Raw genomic sequence first — 21,374 nt, 5'->3', positions numbered from 1 at the left:
TCTTTCTCTCTCTCTCTCTCAAAAACAAATAAACATTAAAAAACTTTTTTTTAAATACAAAAAATTTTAAAATAAAAAATAAAGTATTATTGATTGGGAAACATCAGTAAGGTGTTAAAGCTGTTGGAGTCAGAAGTATCTGGGTACATTATCATAATCCTAATCAGAATAAGATCTTTACCAGTCACTCACAATATGCCAGACACTGTTAGAAACACTTAACACACACTACCCATTTTAATCCTTACAACAATCTAGGGGAGATGCATTTTTATTGTTCCTAACTGACAAATGAGGAAATTTAGGATCCCAGGTTAACTAACTTGTCCAGGAACAACAGTGAGTTAATAGGAAAACCAGAATTCAAATCTAAGAATTCTGACCCCAGACCCAACCCTACTAGCAATGAGATCTCAAGAGTCACAAAAGTTTCTCTGAGCATTAATTTCCACATCTTTAAAATGGGAATAAATGGGGGCACCTGGGTGGCTCAGTTGGTTGAGCATCCGACTTTGGCTCAGGTCATGATCTCCCGGCTTGTGGGTTCACGCCCCGCCTCGGGCTCTGTGCTGGCAGCTCAGAGCCTGGAGCCTGCTTCAGATTCTGTCTCCCTTGCTCTCTGCCCCTCCCCCACTCGTGCTCGTGCTCTCTCTTTCTCTCTCAAAAATAAATAAACATAAAAAATTTTTTAAATGGTAACAAATGTAGTCTCTCTGATATCAGGAGATTATGAGAATTGTTGCAGTAAAATTGTCTACTTCTTGTTCCAGTATTTGGTCATCTGTAGAATTTTTCGGGAATAAGTGTGTTGGACGGGGTAATCAAGAGACCACTAGCTGACAGATGAGCTGGTCCTGGGAAATCAGAGGCTCTTCACCCCCACCCCGTCCTTGGAAAATATGTTTTGCCTACGATTCCCATAGCTGGAGGCGTTTCCAAGACTGCAGCCTTAGAAGGATGTCTGGGTGGCTCAGTTGGTTAAGCTTCAGACTTCGTCTCACGTCCTGATCTTGCGGTTCGAAAGTTCAAGCCCCTTGTCAGGCTCTGTGCTGACAACTTAGAGCCTGAAGCCCACTTCGGATTCTGGGTCTCCCTCTCTCTCTGTCCCTCCCCTGCTCTCTCTCTCTCTCTCTCTCTCTCTCTCTCAAAAAGATAAAAAAAGAATGCATTTTTTTAAAAAAGAATGCAGCCTTAGAGAGCAATGTGTTGTTGAGACCAACTGGCCAGCATATGTGACTGAACCCAGTTCAGGCTTCTATATAAACTACTAAGATTCCTGTGGGCAGCTGAGGAGATATACTCACCTTGCAGCTGCCCAAGACCAGCCTCATAAGTAAGTTCCCTTGCTTATTAAGACTGCCACTTACCAATCTGGAGTGGTCTTCCTCGTTCTTCTGTCTTGTGAGTCAACAAAGTAAGATGACAAAGTTAAAGCTTTTGAAATGTATTCCCAAAAATGTTTCCTTTAGTTCTAAAGATTTTTAGTGGCATGCCCAATAGGTTTTTGTTCTGATTCCTAAATTTAAAAGTTTTTTTTTTCCTTTTACTCCAGTTTAGTACAGATGATGATTCCCATTGTGTTCCTTTGAGAGCCACCAAAGGGTTGACTATACACATTGTTATCAGCAGACATTGCAGCAACACCTAAGGAGGAGGTGACATATTTTTCAAGGAGTAAGGACACTTGGTGGTAGAGGTTCTGGGAAGATGGTGGCAGCGGTGGCTATGTAGTTTTTCAATCTCTCCAAACACATAAAAACAGAGCAACTGGAGAGAAAAGCAAAATGAACAGATAATATTTTCAAAAAATCTAGGTTACAAGACATCCCTTAAAAACCCCAAACTTCAAGTAGATGAGGACAAATCACCACCAGTCATATTACCTACATGGTACCAGTGTCTGTGCAGGAGGAAAAGGAAGTGATGGCACAGCCTCTAACTAACTTGATAATAGAACCACAAACTAGCCAACTCACCAGAAAGAGCAGCAGAAACTCACAGGGTTTTTGCCCTTTTTATATCAGGCAAGTGCAAGGGGCCCAGCTCAAGAGGCACTAAAGGTGCTAGAAGCATCATAGCCTTTGTGAACCCTCAAAACTGACACCTCAGGGCTCTCTTGATAGGATGCCACAATTATGAGAAATTGCTGGAGGTGGAATCATCATTCAACAGGAAATGAACAAGAGAGGCTAAGGAAATTAGACTGTGCTGTACACAGATGTCCACACTTGTTGCTATTTTGAGCACCTGGAATGTGGCTGGTCCGAACATAGATATACTGTAAGTGTAAATTACATATCAGCCTTTGAAGATTAAGTAAAAAAACATCTCAATTTTTACATGTTGAAATTCTTGAGATTTTTTTAGAAAAAAATAGATAAATAGATAGATAGATAGATAGATAGATAGATAGATATAGATAGATATTGGATAAATAGAATTAAATAAATTATTAAAGTTAAGGTCATGTATTTCTTTATACATTTTTTAATTTAGCTAGTAGAAAATGGTAAGTTACATGTGTGGCTAGCATTCTATTTCTACTGGACATAACTCCTTATTACTGAAGTTTGATATGCCTTTTAGCCATCTGAAATGGAAAAGTCGATTAGGTAGCTGTATATACATGACTGGAGTACAAGGGAATGGGTGGGAATAGATATACAATATTTTGATTCACCAGCTTAAAACAATATTTAAAGAATGAGACTAGATGGGATCCCCTAGGAAGTAGATGTATACAGGGGAAAAGGCAAAAAACTGAGGCCCTGGGCATTCTAATACTTAGAGGTGTGGAAAATGAGAAAAATATAGGAGAATGTGGGGTGAACACAAAGAGAACAGTCTTTAAAGACTAAGGAAGAACATGTATCAAGGAAGTGATTTAAGGTGTCAAATTGCTGCCAAAAGGTCAAGTAATATGAAATCTTAAGAATTATCCTTCACAGGGGCACCTGGTGGCTCAGTCGGTTAAATGTCTGACTCTTGATTTTGGTTCAGGTCATGATCTTGTGGTTTGTGAGTTCAAGCCCCATGTTGGGCTCTGCGTTGAGAGTGAGGAGCCTTCTTGGGATTCTCTCTCTTCCTCTCTCTCTCAAAATAAACAAACTTAAAAAAAAACACTAACATTAAAAAAAGAATCATCCTTTATATTCTGTAACACAGAGGTCTACTCTGTGATGGCATTTGGTACTTTCAGAAAGAGGGAGTATTAGAAGGACCAAAGGTCAAGAAAAGGATGAAGAGCCTGTGGTCAATAGGAGCTATATACATTTTAGTGTGGTGGGCTTAAACTAAGGACATTGGATTACTGTCCACTCCCAAGCAGATCAAATGCCCAGGAGATCCACCAAAACACTAGTATGCAGTAGGGTAGTGGCACCTCTGATTCAGCTCACTGAATGCTGGCTCACTGTAGGAAGGAACCAGGCCTAGGACCTGAACTAATGTTTCCCCCAACATCTTAGATAAATAGGGGGTGTTTTGTGGTCAGAGCCACCTCCAGGGACAAGGTGTGCGTTCCTAGATATATATCCCTGGATGTCTCTAAATCTCTGGGCCTGGGCTAGAGAGGTAATTATACACACAGGCCAGTCACTGACATTTGTAGTGTGTCTGGGGCAAAAGTACAAATTAAGGTCTTTGGCCCATGTCTTTGATCTCTTCCCATTGCCAGCTATGTCCTACACCAAGAGGTATCTTACAACTAACCTTGAGAATACCTCAGCCTATACCATCAAGCTTTGTATACCCTTTTATTTTTACAAACAGTGGCCTCTCGGTAACCTTTTGGGCCTAAGGGTATGTATATCACAGACTCAGACCTTCCTCCCTTAGGGCCCTACAGAATCTGAAGCAGCCTTGGGGAATGAGGGAACCTAAAGCATTTTCTTTTTTTTTTTTTTTTCTTTTTTTTTTTTTTTTAATTTTTTTTTCAACGTTTATTTATTTTTGGAACAGAGAGAGACAGAGCATGAACGGGGGAGGGGCAGAGAGAGAGGGAGACACAGAATCGGAAACAGCCTCCAGGCTCTGAGCCATCAGCCCAGAGCCTGACGCGGGGCTCGAACTCACGGACCGCGAGATCGTGACCTGGCTGAAGTCGGACGCTTAACCGACTGCGCCACCCAGGTGCCCCCCTAAAGCATTTTCTACAATAATTGCAGGGTGTTGGGACCTGGTGGGCACATCCCATCATTTCTGTGGACTCCTAGCTCTATGGTCTGAATACAGCATGAAAAGGGCCTAGGCAAGAACCTCTAAAATGTGGGTCCCAGGAAGACAGCCCTTCTTGGCCAGGTCTATACCATTGGCCATATAGAAGAAAAGCAAAGAGAGGAGAAATATGGTAAAGTAGGGAGATGGAGTTCATTTACTGGTTTTATTTATTTTTTTTCACTTCATTCCTTTAATGTGTTCTCCCATTGGTTCCACAACTTAACTTCTTGAAAAACAACTGAGTTTTGCTATAGAACTAGCAATATGATAGAGGTATGAAACATAGCACATAAAAGATCATATCAGTTATTCCAAAAACTGTATATACCCTGTTCACAGAATGGTGGTGCATGTCCATCCAGTTATTTCCAAATATGTCTACACACAAACATACACACACCTTCTCATACCTGCTCACAAGTTTACTCACATTTTTTTAAATGAGATTATCCATTAACACACTTTTTAACTAACCAGTTTCACATCATTAACTTTGAATCACCCTCTGAGACCTTCCCCTTCCCCACACAGACCTCAGAAGCCCCTTTTCCCAACACACAAATTCTTTCTTCTTCTAGAAACTGAGAACTTCCCCCCTTGGTGCTCCTGACTCCTGCTGTTCTCCTCCTTCCTGAGGCTTCCTTCCAACACTCCCTACTCCCATCTTTGGAGGAATATTTCCCCCAACACACATACACACACACGTACACACACACATACACACACAACCACATAATCACATCCTGTCTCCTTCCTGACCTTGGATATCTCCATCACCCCTCCTTGGGTTGAATCCTACTCCCTTTTCTTGTCCAAGTTTGCAAATCACCTATGCTAAGTGGGTATATAGCATATAAATGGGAATTTCCTGGATAAAATTCCATTTTAGATAGTAGGAATAAATAATTGCTAGGATAGTATTTTATTCCCTCTCACTTCCAAAGAGTTTTGCTAGCATGCTAACAAATTTCTTTAATCCTCTAAATCAACAAGGAATAACAGTTATTTGGACAAAAAAAACACACATCTTAAAAATGAAGTCAAACATTTTTATTGTATTCATTCAAAAATTTCATTCTATAAAGGGAACTTGGAAAAGGGCAATCTCAACTCAGGGGCAAAGGCAGGCCTTTATGAGGAAAAAGCAGGCCTGAAATCAAGGGCCAAAAGCAGATAAGTGCTAGGTAGTGCAGTTATGGGAAGGAGAGGCTTCAAAACTACTCACCAAACAGCAACAAAATTTCTCATAATGGTTAATAGCTAGAACACTCATAAACCTCAAAGGAAACTGCAGAGCAGGCACTCCCTTCAGGTCAGTGGGTGCATGCTAATTCCTTTTGTGGTTTAAGGAATATACTCATGGTAGCTCACACCCCAGGGGGTATAGTGGGAGAAGGCACGCTCCCTATTTCAATCTGCTCTCCTGAAGAGAGAGGGCTCAGGGCTTCAAACTCTGGCAGTAAGGCACGCCTGAGGCTTGCAGGACTAGGAGTGGAGATGGAGCCCAAGCCACAAAACTTTGGGGAAGAGGGACACTGGTCAGAAAAATCATTGGAGGAGGAGGAAGAGGAAGACGAAGAGGAGGAGGAGGAAGAAGAGGAGGAGGAAGAAGGGGAGGAGAAGAAGAAGAGGGAGGAGAAGGAGAAGGTGGAGGTGTAGCAGCAGCTCTGGCCAGGAGACCCGGAGGAGGGGAAGGAGGAGGGAGAGAAGGAAGAGGAGGAGCCCTCATCACTCGGCCCAGAGAAAGGGAAGAGCCTACCAGGAGGTGAGGGAGAGGAGGCCCGCATACGGACTGCATGCCAACGGGGCTGGGTATCAAGGCTTGGAACCTCAGGATTAGGAGAGCTTGAGTTGCTCACAAATTCTTGTGAGGCCAACCCAGGAGAAGGACTCAGGCCGGTACGCACAGGCAGAGAGGGAAGGCTTCTCGGGTATGACGTCTGGGTGGGGTGGCTCCGGAGGACGTAGCCTGGAGGTGTACAGCCATTGGGCAGGGCAGGGCCTAGCGGGTTGGCTCTGCTTCGGAGGGCAGGGCCTGACCCGGATGCAGGGCTGCGGAGAGCAGGGCCTGGCCTAGATGCACCGCCACGGGAAGCAGGAGTTGGGGCAGGGCCCCGCGCGGAGACACGGCGGCTGTGAGCAGGAACCGGCGCGGACGCGCGGCGACTGTGAGCAGGAACCCGCTCGGACGCGCGGCGGCGGGGAGCCGGCCCGGTCGCGGGCGCGCGGCGGCGGGGAGCCGGCCCGGTCGCGGGAGCGCGGTGCCTTGGGGCAGCAGGGCCTGGCTCAGATGCACGGCGGCGGAAAGCAGGACCTGGCGTGGATGAATGAGATGCACGGCGCCCTGGGGCAACCGGGCCTGGCTCAGATGCACGGCGGCAGAAAGCAGGACCTGACGTGGATGAATGACGACGCGGGAGAGCGCGGCCTGGCACAGAAGCACCACCTCGCAGGGCAGGGCCTGGGGCAGATGAAAGGCTGCAAAAAGCAGCGCCCAACCCAGAAGCATGGTTGCGGAAGGCGGGGCCTGGCGGTGGGGCATCACCATTGAAGACTGCAGGGCCAGGCCTGGCTGCTTGACTGCGGAGAGCTGGACCTGCTGCTCTGGCCTGACTCCGGAGGGCAGGACCCGGCCGGGATTCGTGACCCCACGAAGAAACCCGAGAACGACGGCGACCACTAGGCTGAGACCCTGGAGAAAATGGAGACAAGGATACTGGGCACTGAGGCTTGGGAAGCCCAGGAAACAGCGCCGCCACGGAGGCTTCTGAGCCTGGGCAGCCTCCTCCCAGCCGGGCTGCTCCCTCCCACAGCAGTTCACTAGGCTCGTGGTCTAGGTCGGGGCCCGCCGGCCTGGCCAGAGCCCCACGTGGCTCGCCCCATGGTGGCCACGCCACACGCATATGAGGTCTGGAGACCCTGGCCCAAGGACCCTGGCCTGTCTGGGGCACCACACGCCTCAGCTCTGCGTGGGGACCGCGGCTGCCCTAGAGGTCGGCACGCTCCCTCATGGCTCGCGGGGGGCAGCCCCAGATCCTCTCCCGTGCTCAAAATGGCGCCCAAGGCAGCCAGGAACACCGTGTGGGGCGCCACCACCCAATGGAGACAGGTCACTGGAGACTGAGGGGGCCGAGGCACCGGGATTGGGGTTGCCGGTCCCGCGGGCATCACCAGGGGCAGAGGTGATCTCGTTCTTGGGCCCTGCGGTCATCTCACCCTGCTGTTGCTTCTGTGCCTTCTTCTTTGACGATGGGGTGACCATCATGCCAGATTCTCTCTCAGAGACACAAGATCGTTGTCCTAAGACACCGTCTAGCTACAGCGCCAGCTGAAGGAGTGAGGACGGTAGGCGGGCCCGGGTAGGAGCTCTGCTTCTGATTGGTCGGATGTTGTCACGTGGCTCTCGTCTTAGGGAAGTGGGCCAACCTGGCTCCATCTGGCGCCAAACCTGACGGTGTGCTCCACAGTTCTGGGGTCCGTTGCTGCCGGGACCGGATGTGAATTCCCCATACATACCTGGGCCCCTAGGCGCGCACGCGCGTGCGTGTGTGTGTATGTGTATGTGTGGGTGTGCATTTCGAATGAGGGTACTCAGATGGCGCTGTTCTCTGTATAAACACTTGGAGTCACCCCCAAATCAGTGTAGGTTGTCAGGACCACTCTGATGGTGAAACTTTAAAACAATGGCTTGAAAGAAACACCACACTGGCCAACAGAAGATACCCCTGAGCCAGGCATCCTCCTGGACTCTGTGAGGACACTGGGCCCATGTGTGACTCCAGAGGCAGCAGTCCTGGAACTGCTCCTGGCAACTGAATGACCCTTCACTAGAATCTTGAAAGCAGCATGAAATCAAGAAAAAGGATGGGGCTCATGGTGTCTTAGCTCAGGATGTTCAGCACTTCTGCCATGCCAGAGGGGTATTTTGAAGTAACATGCTAACCCCTGCCTTATCTCCTGAGGCATGGGCTGGAGTTGCCCAGGATTAAGGATAACACTGTCCTTAAATATACATCATTTTTTTGGGCTGCATAGTAATCCACTGATGAATGTACATTAATTTATTAATTTATTTGACCCAGTCTACTTTCTTGGCTACAGTTCTCTATTATGCAGCAATGCACAGACTTAAAGTTTAATATTTAGACAGTAATTTTTACTTATTTTTTAAAGTTTATTTATTTTGAGAGAGAGAGAGAGAGAAAGAGAGAACCCAAGCAGGCTCCATGCAGGCAGTGCAGAGACTGAGGTGAGGCTCAGTGCCAGGAATGGTGGAATCATGACCTGAGCTGAAATCACGAATCAGATGCTTAACCAACCGAGCCACCCAGGTGCCCTTGGAGACTAATTTTTATTCATTATTACAAAAGCCATTATTACTGCATTCTCCGAACCCCAAACAGAAAAGCAAATAGAACCTAAACTAGGAAAACTAGAACCTAAATATTGGAAATATTTTTAGGAAAATGACCATTCTTAAATAGTTCATAGTTCTTTTATGTCATAAAATGGAATTATTTATGCATACATATTATTTTTTAACCTGCCCTTTGGGTCTAGAAAACAATTTACGTATCAATAAATAGGTTTCCACAAGGCAAGTGTAACTACAAAATGTTCCTTTTATGGAGGAAGCTTATATTTTCAAACATTGCTATATTGATCAACATTTAATGTTGTTTCCAACTTTAAGCTGTCTGTAACACATCAATGTTGGACATATTGTTTTTCCTAAAAATTATTCATCTCCTCAAATATGACTTTATTGTGGATAAATTCCTAAAAGAGAAAATTCCTGATACAGGCCAGCACATCTATGATTCTTTGATAAAAATATTGCTAACTGGTTCTCCTGAAAGTTGCCTTTATAGTAATTTTGGCAGAATGGAATGGAATATTTAATGGAATGGATGAGAACCTGGACTGAAACACAACTCAGAAAGAATGGAATGGAACTTGGAATGTTAAATAATATGGAATGGAAAATGGATTTGAAACAATGCAGAACAGGATGAAGTGGAGACTGCAGTGGAAGTGAAATGGGAAATTGAATAGGATGAAAATTGAATGGAATATAATGGGAAAATGGAGTGGAATACAAAATAGAAATCTCTAATAGCATATGGAATAAAAGAAAAATAATGATGTTATATGAAAAAAAGGAATGGCGTATAGTGAGAAATAAAATGTTAAATAGAAGGAAATTGAAGCTGAAATAGGTAGGACTATAAAATGGAATAGAATATACAATGACCTGAAATACATGGACTATGAAATATGCACTATAATTGTTAAAGTACCATAAAAAGATGGAATGAAATTTTGAATGAAATAGAGAATACAAGATTATGAAGGATAAAATGAGAATTGAAAAAAAAAAAACAGAACATCGAAAATGAAATAGTGATGAAGTACAGGGTGGACTTCAATGAAGAATGTTCTGGTCATCTACCATTCTATAGTGTTGTGGAGCAACATCCATTCTATTATGTTTGTGGATTTTATTAAGCTAGGATTCAGAAAGAGTTTAGCAGTAATGGCTTGTTTCTGCTCTACAGTGTCCTTGTCTGAGGCTTCAGCTGGGAAAACTTGAATGGTAGTGAGGTCATGAGGGAAGGACAGCAATTAGTGATGACTCCTAGATTTTGGCCACACTATCTGGGAAGTTGGTGGTGGTCACTTACTGAAAAGGGAAGGCCTGCAGATTGAAGACACAGTGGGAACTGGTGGTCCTGTTCTGACCATGTTGGCCAATATATGCTCTGTACTTGTCCTAGTCATTTAGGGGTATGGACCCCAACTTATAGCCATTCTCTTAATTCTGTAGGTCACCTTTGACCAGTTGCATGAATCTAGTTTCTTCTTGGGAGTCATTTCAGTTTACTCTCTGAGATCTTTCCTTTCCTCCTCTGAGATCTTTCCTTTCCTCCTTTCTGGAATTTCAGGGCCTTAGTCATGATCCTTAACTTACTAATAATGAAAATGCCCCCATCTATCCTTGTTGTCTTTAAAGGATATGTATACATAATATATAATTATATATATTTATATATAATAAATATAATGTAATATAAATAATGTATGTTACATATATGGGAATATATATATGTGTGTGTGTGTGTGTGTATATATATATATATATACACACACACACATATAATGGGGACATATATATAATCTTCCACTTATTGATTTGCTCTTCTCTAAGATCTCAGATTTTATGCTAAGAAGTCCCTTAAGTACCCTTCTTTAACTCCCATTGGTATGTCTTCAGTGCCCTCTCCTTTTTCTTTCCCAGGGCTTCTGTTTAGAATTAGTGTATGTGTACGTATGTGCTCATAGAAAAAGTATCTGGAAGGGTGAATTTTATTTTCTCATACTTTATCTTCTGAATATTTCCAATGAGCATATATAACTCTTATACTCAGAAAAAAAAAGTACAGCTATTTGCACTTTTAAAACAATTTTAATGTTTAATTAGGATTTAAGCTGTTGTAAAAAAAAAACAGCTATACTACTAGATGGGGTTATAAATTCATAGCATCTTGCCTGATGATGACACATATAAAAAGTCTTAAACATGTCCATTTGATGCTATAATTTCTCTTCTGGGAATTAATTCTAAAGAAATAGTCATATAATCACAATGTTATATGTTCAAAGGTGAATATTATAGTGTCATTTATTTTAAATAATCTGAAGCAATCACTGTCCAATAGGATATTGTATGTCCACAGAATAAACACACAGAACTTACAGGATGTTTTTGAAAAAGTTTTAATACCTGGGAAAATGGTTATGATATACAAAAAATACATGATCTACTGATATATATTTACATCTATTTTTATATCTACCTAGCTCTATGCATATATTAGAATTTCATTTACTGTAGTGCAGTTGTTCTCAACCAGGGGCATTTTGCCCCTTGGGGAGAAATTCGAAAATGTCTGGAGAGAGGGAGAGGTACTACTGGCAACTAGTATGCAGAGGCCACGGATACTCTCAATTCCTTCAATGCACAGCAGAGCTTCTGATGACATGGATTATCTAATGCAAAATGCTAAAGGTGACAAGTTTGACAAACTTGCTCTCTGCCATAGAGCATTTAGATAATTCAGAAAGTTCAAGACAAAATTTAAATCACAATCAATCCTTCCAGTGATTGATAACTATTATTAAAAGTTTGATATGTATATGTATTAAATTTTCTATGATGATCTTATGCTTTTTAAACAGCAAAAAGGATGCTTTTTGAAATCAATTCATTTAAAAAATTCAACAAGCTACAGCTGTTTTTCACATGAAATATTCTAGTCATTGTTTAAAAAACTATATAACTTAAGAACTGTAATTTCATCTCATTTACATGGAGGAATATTCCACAATTAACAATCCATCATCATCTATCACTTGATTTTCAACCCTCTAATCAAAGCATTACTTTCTAAATGTTTATATATTTGGTTAAAAAAGAAAAATTGTGGGTGTCAGAATCATAATACATCTAATATATAAAGGGCAATGTGTGTGACAGTGTCATAGTAATATCATTACCACTCCAGTGACTGGTTTGTGAATGGACATTTCCCAGTTGTAGTTTATAAGGTATAACTTATCTTTGGGGTCTTTGGGAAAAGATTTCTCAGCTCTTAAAAAATAAGAGAGATATAAATTGTTTACATAAAATTACTTATTTTACACATATATATGTGTGTGTGTGTGTATGTATGTATGTATGTATGTATATTTTAATGTTAGAATTAATAAGTGAATTTAGTGTGGTTGCTGGATATAAGGTCAATATTACAAAATTGAGTTGTTATTTCTACATAGCAGCATCAAAAATTATAAAGAAAAAAATTTAAATGCCTTTTACTATAGAATCAGAAAACATCAAATACCTAGGGAAAAATCTAATAAAAGAATCACAAGACTTCTGCCCAGAAATCTACATTTCTGAGAGAAATTAAAGAAGACCTAGGTAAATTAGAGATACATCATATTTATGTATTTATGGATTAGAAGACAATATAATGAAAATTAAAGAGAGATTTATTATCAAAATGATCTAAGGATTCAATATAATCCCAATTGCAATCCCAGGTTTTTGGTTTTTTTTTTTATAAATCGAGATTGGTAAACTGATTTTAAAATATATTTGGACATCGAAGATCTAAAAACAGCCAAAGCCACTTGTACCCCAATGTTTATAGCAGCACTCTCAACAATAGCCAAATTATGGAAAGAGCCTAAATGTCCATCAACTGATGAATGGATAAAGAAATTGTGGTTTATATACACAATGGAGTACCACATGGCAATGAGAAAGAACGAAATATGGCCCTTTGTAGCAACGTGGATGGAACTGGAGAGTGATGCTAAGTGAAATAAGCCATATAGAGAAAGACAGATACCATATGTTTTCACTCTTATGTGGATCCTGAGAAACCAACAGAAACCCATGGAGGAGGGGAAGGAAAAAAAAAAAAAAAGAGGTTAGAGTGGGAGAGAGCCAAAGCATAAGAGACTCTTAAAAACTGAGAACATTGGGGTGCCTGGGTGGCTCAGTTGGCTAAGCGGCCGACTTCCGCTCAGGTCAGGATCTCGCGGTCTGAGAGCCCGAGCCCCGCGGCGGGCTCTGTGCTGACAGCTCAGAGCCTGGAGCCTGTTTCAGACTCTGTGTCTCCCTCTCTCTCTGCCCCTCCCCTGTTCATGCTCTGTCTCTCTCTGTCTCAAAAATAAATAAACGTTAAAAAAAATTAAAAAAAAAACTGAGAACAAACTGAGGGTTGATGGGCGGTGGAAGGGAGGGGAGGGTGGGTGATGGGTATTGAGGAGGGCACCTTTTGGGATGAGCACTGGGTGTTGTATGGAAACCAATTTGACAATAAATTTAATATATTGAAAAAAAAATAAAAACAGCCAAAGCCATCAAGAAGAAGAAATTTGAAGGACTTTCACAGCCAGACCAACTATAAGACCACAGTAAGACCAAGTATAAAGGCATAATAATTAAAATAATGTGATTAGTGTACATGAGAAGACAAATAGACCAATGCAACAGAGTCCACAGACATACACATATATGGTTGCCTGATTCACAATAAAGGTACCAATGCAGTGCTTGTGGGGGAAGACAGTCATTTAAGTAAGTGGAGCTGGACTAATTAGATATCCATCTATATGGAAAAAATTAATTTGGCCCCTAACTTGCATCATACACAAAAACCAATTCCAGAAGATAAAGCTTCTAGAAAATAATGTATATCTTTTTGACCTTGAGTAGATGATGATATCTGAAACGCAGCACCAAAAGCACTGACAATAAAGGAAAACACTGAAATGAAATATACCCATACGCACAGCTAACAAATACCTTATGTACAGAAGAAAATACCTTATGTAAAGAAGAAAAAAAGTAAATGCAATTAAACATTGGCACAATATTTTAACAGGCACTTCACAAAGTGGTTCATCCAACTGACCAATAAATAAAAGATTGTCCAAATTCAGTAATCAAGGATATGCAAATTGAAATTATGAAATATCTGTAAACATCTCCCAGAATACCCCAAATCACTACCAATATCAGGAGTTGAAGAAAATAGAGAGGAACTGGAGCTCTAACTGCTGGTGGGAGTGTCAGTTGCTACTATAGTGGGGAAAACTGTTTGGCAGTATTTATTAAAGCTGAATGTATGCATTCTCTGTAACCCAGCAACTCCATCCGTATCAGTTTTATATTTCTGAAAACTAAATTACCACAGACTTAGTGGCTTAAAACAGCATCCTTTTTTAGCTCAGAGTTCTGTGATTCAGAAGTTCATGCATGGCATAGCTGGATTCTCTGCTCAGCGTCTCACAGAGTGAAATCAGCCCGAGAAACCAGTAGATCAGTGCTATGGACTGAATGTTTGTGTCCCCCTAAAATCTGCAAGTTGAAACCCTAATCCTCAATGTGATGGTATTTGGAGATGAAGCCTTTGGAATGCAATTGAGCTTGGATGACATCAGGAAGATGGGGCCCCATGATGGGACTGGTACCCTTATAAGGAGAGGGAAATGCCAGAGCATGTGTGTTTACACCAAAAAGGTGGCCATCCACAAACCAGGAAGTGTGCCTTGATCAGACATTAAATCTGCTGGAACCTCAATTTTGGACTTGCTAGCCTTTAGAACTGTGAGAAATAAATGTTTTTTGCTTAAGCAACATGCCCCCCTGACTATGGTATTTTATTATAGCAGCCCAAGGTGATTAAGACAGCCAGACTGTGTTTCTTTCTGGGGACTCTTTGGAAGAATACATCTCCTAGCTCATTCAAGGTATTGGGTGAATTTAGTTCCACTGTTAGCTCCTAAAAATTTCTTACAGTTCCTTGCCACATAGATCCCTCCAAACACCCACTCACAGTTGAGTCTCTCTGTAAATGCATGCTCACAATCAACAGGAGGGGATTATACAAGGTGGAAGGTCATTAGGAATCATCTTAATATTCTGCCTACCACAGTCTGCCTTCTGGCCCCCAGTGATCCAGTCTGTCCCACATACAAAATTCATTCAACTCATTCCACAGTCTCCAAATTTCTTTTTTTTATTTTTATTTATTTTTGAGTGTGCATACATGCAAGTGGGGGAGGGGAGAGAGAGAATCTTAAGCAGGATCTACCCAGTGCTCCAGGGCTTGATCACATCACCAAGAGATCCTGACCTGAACCGAAATCAAGAGTTGAAATCAAGAGTCAGATGCTTAACCGACTGAGCCACTCAGGCACCTCTCCAAATTTCTCATAGTAGTATGGCATCAGTTCAATTCCAAATCCTCATTGAAATTTCATCAGCTCAGAGTCCAGAATCTCATCTCAGTCATCTAAATGAAGCATGAATGGGCTTCTGGGTAAAATCCATGCAGTACAAACCCTGGAGCACAATCCCTTTCCAACTGGCCCCAGTGACACTAGACTGACAAACTATCTTCCCCCAACACACAGTGCTGGGGCAAGCATAGGATAATACCTGTAACATTCTGGTTTAATATGGGGTGGGGTGGGGGTGGGAATGGAAGACAGAGAGGAGTTAGAGTCCCAAAGAGGTTTGGAAATTCAGCTGATTTCCACTAACAGTCTGTTCGAGGCAATCAGGGCTTGTTCTGAGGCCACTTAGGCCTCCCCTAGCACGTACCTTAAAATTCCTCTAGCCCTTACCCACTACCCGGTTCCAAAGCCACACCTACATTTTTAGCTGTTTGCAATGGTGGTACCCCACATTCAGTTACCAAAATCTGTATTAGCTTTCTATTGGTGTGGAATAAATTACCACCTTCTTAACAGCTTAAAACAACCCCTATTTATTAGCTACCAGTTGTGCAGGTCAGAAGTCTGTGCCCAGTGTGACTGGCTTCTCTAGTTGGTCTCACACAGTGAGATGAGAGTGGACTTGCTGTGTCCCTTTCTGGAGGCTCTTGAGGAATCTCTTCTAAACACATCCATGTTGTCAGCTGAATTCAGTTCTAGGCTTCTGGAAGACTGAGGCCCCTTTCCCTTGCTGGTTGTCACCTGGGAACAGCACTCCTCTCCTAGAGACTCCCCATAGTTCCTCACCATGTGTCCCCTGCAAATGCTCTCCCATGCTTCAAATCTCTCAGGATGGGCCTAGACCCTTGTAAGTGTTCCCCTGATTAGGTCTGGCCCACCCCAAACAATCTCCCTATTTTAAGGTCAACTGATTGTGACCTTAATTACATCTGCAAAATCCTTTTTGCTATACAATTTAACATAACCATGAGAGTGATATCTCATTATGTCCACAGGTTCCATCCACACCCAATGGGAGGAGATTGTGTAAAAGACAAGGGTCACTGAGCATCCACACAATCCATGTATATAGCAAACAGAAATGCAAACACATTCTTCAAAACACATGAATAAAAACATTCACAGCATCATTTTCGACGATAGTCATGAAATGGAAACAATCTGAACATCTAACGAGCTGAATGAATAAACACAGTATTGTATATATATAGCATAGGATACCATACAGACATGAAGAAAGCAAATATCCCTACATATAGCAAATATGAAGAGATTCCAAAATCAGAGTATTGAGTGAAGGAAACCAATAATAAAAAGGTACACAATTGACAATTTTGTTTGTATAAAGTTTAAAAACCAGGTGAAATGAATATATAGTGACACACATCAATATGGTGGTTAACTCAGGTGTAATGACTACATGGAGGCACAATATAGGTTTCTGGGGGTGCCAGTAATGTTCTATATCTTAGTCTTGGTGATTCATGTTTTCATTTGTAAAACATCATCAACTTGTTGCCCTTTATAATTTATGCATTCTTCCTTTTGTATGTTCTGTTTTAATGAAAAATAAAAGCTAACATAAAAGAAAAAAACCTTATAAAAGGCAAGAAGAACTCACATATATCTCAGACTCACAATTCCTTATAGGCAATTTTAAAACTGAAAATGCTTTAAAAACTGAACTTAATCTTCCTAGTACATTTGTCCATAAAATTTGACCTGAACTGACATGAGGCTATTTGCAATCTTTATATATCTTAGAGTGATATTATTCATATGTTTCACTGCAGAAATATGTTAAGATTCAGTAGTATTACTCCAGACCCTGGTATGGACCTTATGTATTGTATGGTGTATGAATTCTGAAATATTTGGTCTTAAGACTTTTAGATAAGGAATTAGACATGTGTAGTAGTAGAGGATTTTAACAGAATTGTCAGCTGATGGCAGATCAAGTAAACAAGAACTAAGATAAACTGCAGAGTTTGAATTTATTGAATTCTTTGTTCAGCAACTCAGATGATCATATGATTTTTGTCCTTTGTCTTATGGGTATAATGGATAATTAAAATGTTGGAATATTCATGCTAGTGGGAATGCAAAGTGGTGCAGCCACTGTGGAAAACAGTATGGAGGTTCCTCAAAAAGTTAAAAATAGAACTACCTTATGACCCAGCAATTGAACTACTAGGTATTTACCCAAAGGATACAAGAACACTAATTGAGGGGATACATGCACCCCTATGTTTATAGCAACATTCTTTACAATAGCAGCCCAAGTGTCCATCCATTAATCCATAAAGAAGATGTGGTATATACATACAATGGAATATTATTCAGCCATAAAAAGAATGAAATCTTGCCATTTGCAATGACATGGATGGAGCTAGAGAGTATAATGCTTAGCAAAATAAGTCAGAGAACTACCATGATTTCACTCAATTGAAATTTAAGAAATAAAACAAATGAGCAAAGGGAAAAAAAATAAGAGAGAGAGAGAGACAAATCAAGAAACACTCTTAATTATACAAACAACCTGATGGTTACCAGAGAGGAGGAGGGTTGGGGGATGGGTTAAATAGGTAATGGGGACTAAGGAGTGTACTTGTGATGAGTACAGGGTGTTGTATGGAAGTGTTGAGTTACTATATTGTACACCTGAAACTAATAGAACACTGTTCACTAACTGAAATTAAAAACAACAAGTGAGAGGCAATAACTGTTTTAGGAATTGTATGTATGTATGAACATGTATTTAATCTTCTTGAAATTAAGCTTATTATTTCTATGTATTTTTCTACATAGAATTTCTACAGACTATTTTTATATAAAATGCATTACCTATTCTTTAATTTTCTCAAAATAATATACATACACGATCTTTAAAGTCAAATAGTAACACTAGCCTTTAATGAAATCATTCGCCCTGCCTTCCCTACCCTACTTACTCCTGCTCTGCCTCTGAGACAACTTCCATTTTTTTCTGTTTCTGTGAAATTCACCATGGTATTTCTAAATAATAGCCTTATACTGATTTTAGCATATTGCAACAATAGCCACAACTGAAGATTTCTGGTTTCATCGCCCTTGTGGGAAGAAGTTGGAAATCATCACACCCTTTCTTATAACAGGAAGACACTGAACAAATTAAATCAACTTTTTTTTTTTTTAACCCATTGGATAACCGAGGTTGCATGGCAAAACAACACCGTGAAAAATAGATTCAGAGTTACAACCAAGATTTGCTTACCTGGAGAAGATGCTTCTAGAGCCATAAACATAGAATATTTAAATGGTAAATTTGCTGAATTGCTTAAAGCTGAGCATGGACTGCTAGGACGGTAAGGGTGCCTGTACGTGTTCGTGGGCTTTACCTCAAGCAAAATACTCCCTCGTCCAGGCAGGGCGGGTCGACGCCATCAGAGACAGATGCGTGGAAACTCTACAACCTGCACCTGCTGCAGAAGCTGTGCAGCTCCGTGTGCCTGTAGGATCCGTAAGTGACAATGGTCTTGGCGCCCAGCAGGAGAGTGAAGCGCGAGGCAGGGACGAGGAAGTGCCGGTGCTGCTTCTTCCTGCACAGCCTGCAGCTGCAATCCACCATGCTCAGGTCTTCGGGGGCCCAGACGGCAAAGCGGACCGCGCTGTAGTGGCAGCCGCTGGGATGGTACATCAGGCCGGGATACTCGAAGGTGTCCAGCAGGAACTCTGTGGCGCCCTCTCCCCGCCGCTTCCTGAAAAGTCTCCCAGCGCTCCCAGGTCCATCTCATTAGGGGACTGCGAGGGCGGTGGGGCAGCGTATATTGCAGTAATCTTTGCAGCCGGCCTCGCTGGCCTGCCGGCTTTCTTTCAGTAACGTTCTTTACCGCAGCCAGGCTCCTGACCCCGCCTTGGATGAACTGGCAGTCGTGAGCTGCCGGCGCCTGGACAAGTGGCTTCGCAGGTGAGGTAAGGCAATAAGGGTGAGGGTGGAGGTGGATTACGGAGAAATTGGGAGCAGGAATTCCTGGGCCTCTAGGTTGGTCGGCACTTCTTTTCCTTATCCTGCCTATGTCATCCTCAGCCATAAATGCAAAGCTGGTTAAGTTGTCACCGTGTAGTGCTGGCTGGAGTGTGGAGGGATGATTCAGGGCAGTGCACCAGTTCCAGGAACTTTGGGGGCTGCCCCCCTTTGTCTGCACTACCATAGTTGTCCGCTTGTTGAAAATGAGGCCAGGGGCGCCTTGGTGGCTCAGTCTATTTAGCATTTGACTCTTGATTTCGGCTCAGTTCAGGATCCCAGGGTCATGGGATTGAGCCCCTAGTGGGGCTCCATGCTCATCCTGGAGCCTGCTTAAGATTTTCTCCCTCTGCCCCTCTCCCCTGTTCAAGCTTATGTCTCTCTCTCTCACTCTCTCTCTATCAAAAAAAAAAAAAAAAAAAAAAAGGCCAAAAAACCCTTTCCCTGATCCCAAAATAACTTTACTGAGATAATACGTTGGCAAGCTGTATCTGTAGCCCCTTCTCCTAAGAAATTTTTGTTTTCCATCGTCTATAGACACCTGGAGATTTTCTATATCCTTGCTCCTTTTGTTATACATACCTGCCCTGCAAACATGGACATGATCCTGCAGTTCTCTGGGTACCAGTAATCTGGGTACTGAGAAAAGGGTAATAGTATGCTATATTTTGGGTGTAGGGGAAAGTAAATTCAAGAACGTATTTGAAGTATTTAATACAACAGAAAATAATTGGATTTATTATATTATATCTATATTATTTCTACATTTATTTTCCAACAGTTTCCTAAGTTTGAAATTTTTTCATTGGATTTATTTTTAGTTTTCTTCTATCCTAAGATTTAGAACATATTCTGGATGCTGGATGGGTAAAAGCCAACATAACTTGATCCTTAAGCATCTCAAGTTCTAGTGTGGTAGGCAAACAGACAAATTACATGAAAGGGTTCACCACAAAGAATTAGCAGTCTTTTATGGATATCATGAGAATGCAAAGGGGAGACATAAATAAGCTGCATCCTGGGATAGAGAGAGGACAAGTGGCCGAAGAAGAAACAGGATACCTAAGAAAGCCATCTCTTTGTATATGTGAAGGAGCTCATCTGTATTTGACAATTCCACTTACCTTTGAGTTCAGGTTCTTGATTCTGTCAGTGCAATCCTGAACAACATCTATACCTATCACCTAGAAAATAAATATCAAGAACAGGGGGCTCTAAGAACACAGACAGAGACCATTTGGAAATATTAGTAAGCTTATTTTTCAAATGAGGGAACTGTGACCAAGATGGTTACAGTTTCCCATGGTCCCACTGTAAGGTAAGTAACAAAGCTGATATGAATTAGATAGCCTGACCCCCGAAGAGTGCCCTGTGAGTCAATTCACTACGTGGAGGAGGACACAAGGAACATGGCCAGGCTCCTCCGCTATGAAGTTGTCAGTGGAGATGCAAGCCCAGGTCTGTGTGACTCCAAATCCCCCTACCTTAAGCCCGCTGCCTCATTTGTGCTCAATAAATGGTAGCTCCTTCTCCTACTCTATTTCAGTGACACTGTACAGTGAACAGTTATTTATTAAACACCTGTATAGTGGAGCTAGAGTGAAATAGATGGGAAGGGAAAGGGGAGTGAAAGAGAGGGGGAGGAAAACAGAAGCAATTGTGACTCCAATACCCACTACTGTCATTGAGATCAGTAGCCACCAGGTGTCCTCCAGACAGGTGGGGCAGACAGAAGTGCTATACTACTCTCAAGGGCTTTACAGGAGTAGCGCCTGAACCCTGCCGATTTTTATAAGACTGATTTTTCTCCAGATGAGTGCCTTGGTTTTCATATGCTTGTTAACGTCACAACATTCACTGAAGGCTGAGTTGGCCCTCATGGTCAAGAAAGGCACTGGGATTCTGTACTTGTTTACTATTGTTGCTGTAACCAATGACCACAATCTAGTGTTTTAAAATACCACAAACTTATTATTATACAGTTCTGGAGGTCAGAAGTCTAAATGGGCCGACTTCCTTTTGGAGGCTCCAGGTCACAATCTGCTCCTTGCCTTTTGCAGCTTCTAAAGTTTGCCTATCCCTTCATCTTCAAAGCCAACAGCATAGCATCTTCTCTTTCTCCCTCCCTCCCTCCCCTTCTCCCCCATGTCTCATTCTCTCTGACCTCCCCTCTCTCCCACCTCCCCTCTCTTCCTCCCTGCCTCCCTTTCCCTCCTTCCTCCCTCTGTCTCCATCTCATTCCTCTGTCCATTGGCACATTTCCTCTTCACTGGCCAGTCTGCCTACCTTTTCAAAAGACCCTTGTGACTACATTGTGTCAAGATTATTAATCACATAT

At 42.0% G+C, this 21,374-nt stretch overlaps 1 protein-coding gene across 1 annotated transcript; it reads right to left on the bottom strand.

Annotated features, from left to right (window-relative positions):
• Positions 1-5,253: 5,253 nt before the first annotated feature.
• On the bottom strand, positions 5,254-7,121 carry EZHIP (EZH inhibitory protein). Its single transcript, XM_019439603.2, has 2 exons — positions 6,611-7,121; positions 5,254-6,532 (listed from the first exon to the last, which is right to left on the bottom strand). The coding sequence occupies exons 1-2, from the start codon at positions 7,119-7,121 to the stop codon at positions 5,586-5,588; spliced, it is 1,458 nt and encodes a 485-aa protein (XP_019295148.2). The 3' UTR covers positions 5,254-5,585.
• Positions 7,122-21,374: the final 14,253 nt, after the last annotated feature.

This window comes from Panthera pardus, unplaced genomic scaffold (assembly GCF_024362965.1).
Source record: "Panthera pardus isolate Hobbes unplaced genomic scaffold, ASM2436296v1 HiC_scaffold_27, whole genome shotgun sequence".
Classification (NCBI taxonomy): Eukaryota; Metazoa; Chordata; class Mammalia; order Carnivora; family Felidae; genus Panthera; species Panthera pardus.
Note: the sequence above shows the minus strand (reverse complement) of the source record. Positions and strands in the feature narration are given on the sequence as shown.

Excerpts from the sequence above, each read along its gene's own strand:
- EZHIP (XM_019439603.2), bottom strand. The coding sequence starts at position 7,121 with ATGCGTGTGGCGTGGCCACCATGGGGCGAGCCACGTGGGGCTCTGGCC. Across the intron at positions 6,533-6,610 it reads TCGTCATTCATCCACGTCAG|GTCCTGCTTTCCGCCGCCGT; the intron begins GTCCTGCTTTCT and ends CATCCACGCCAG.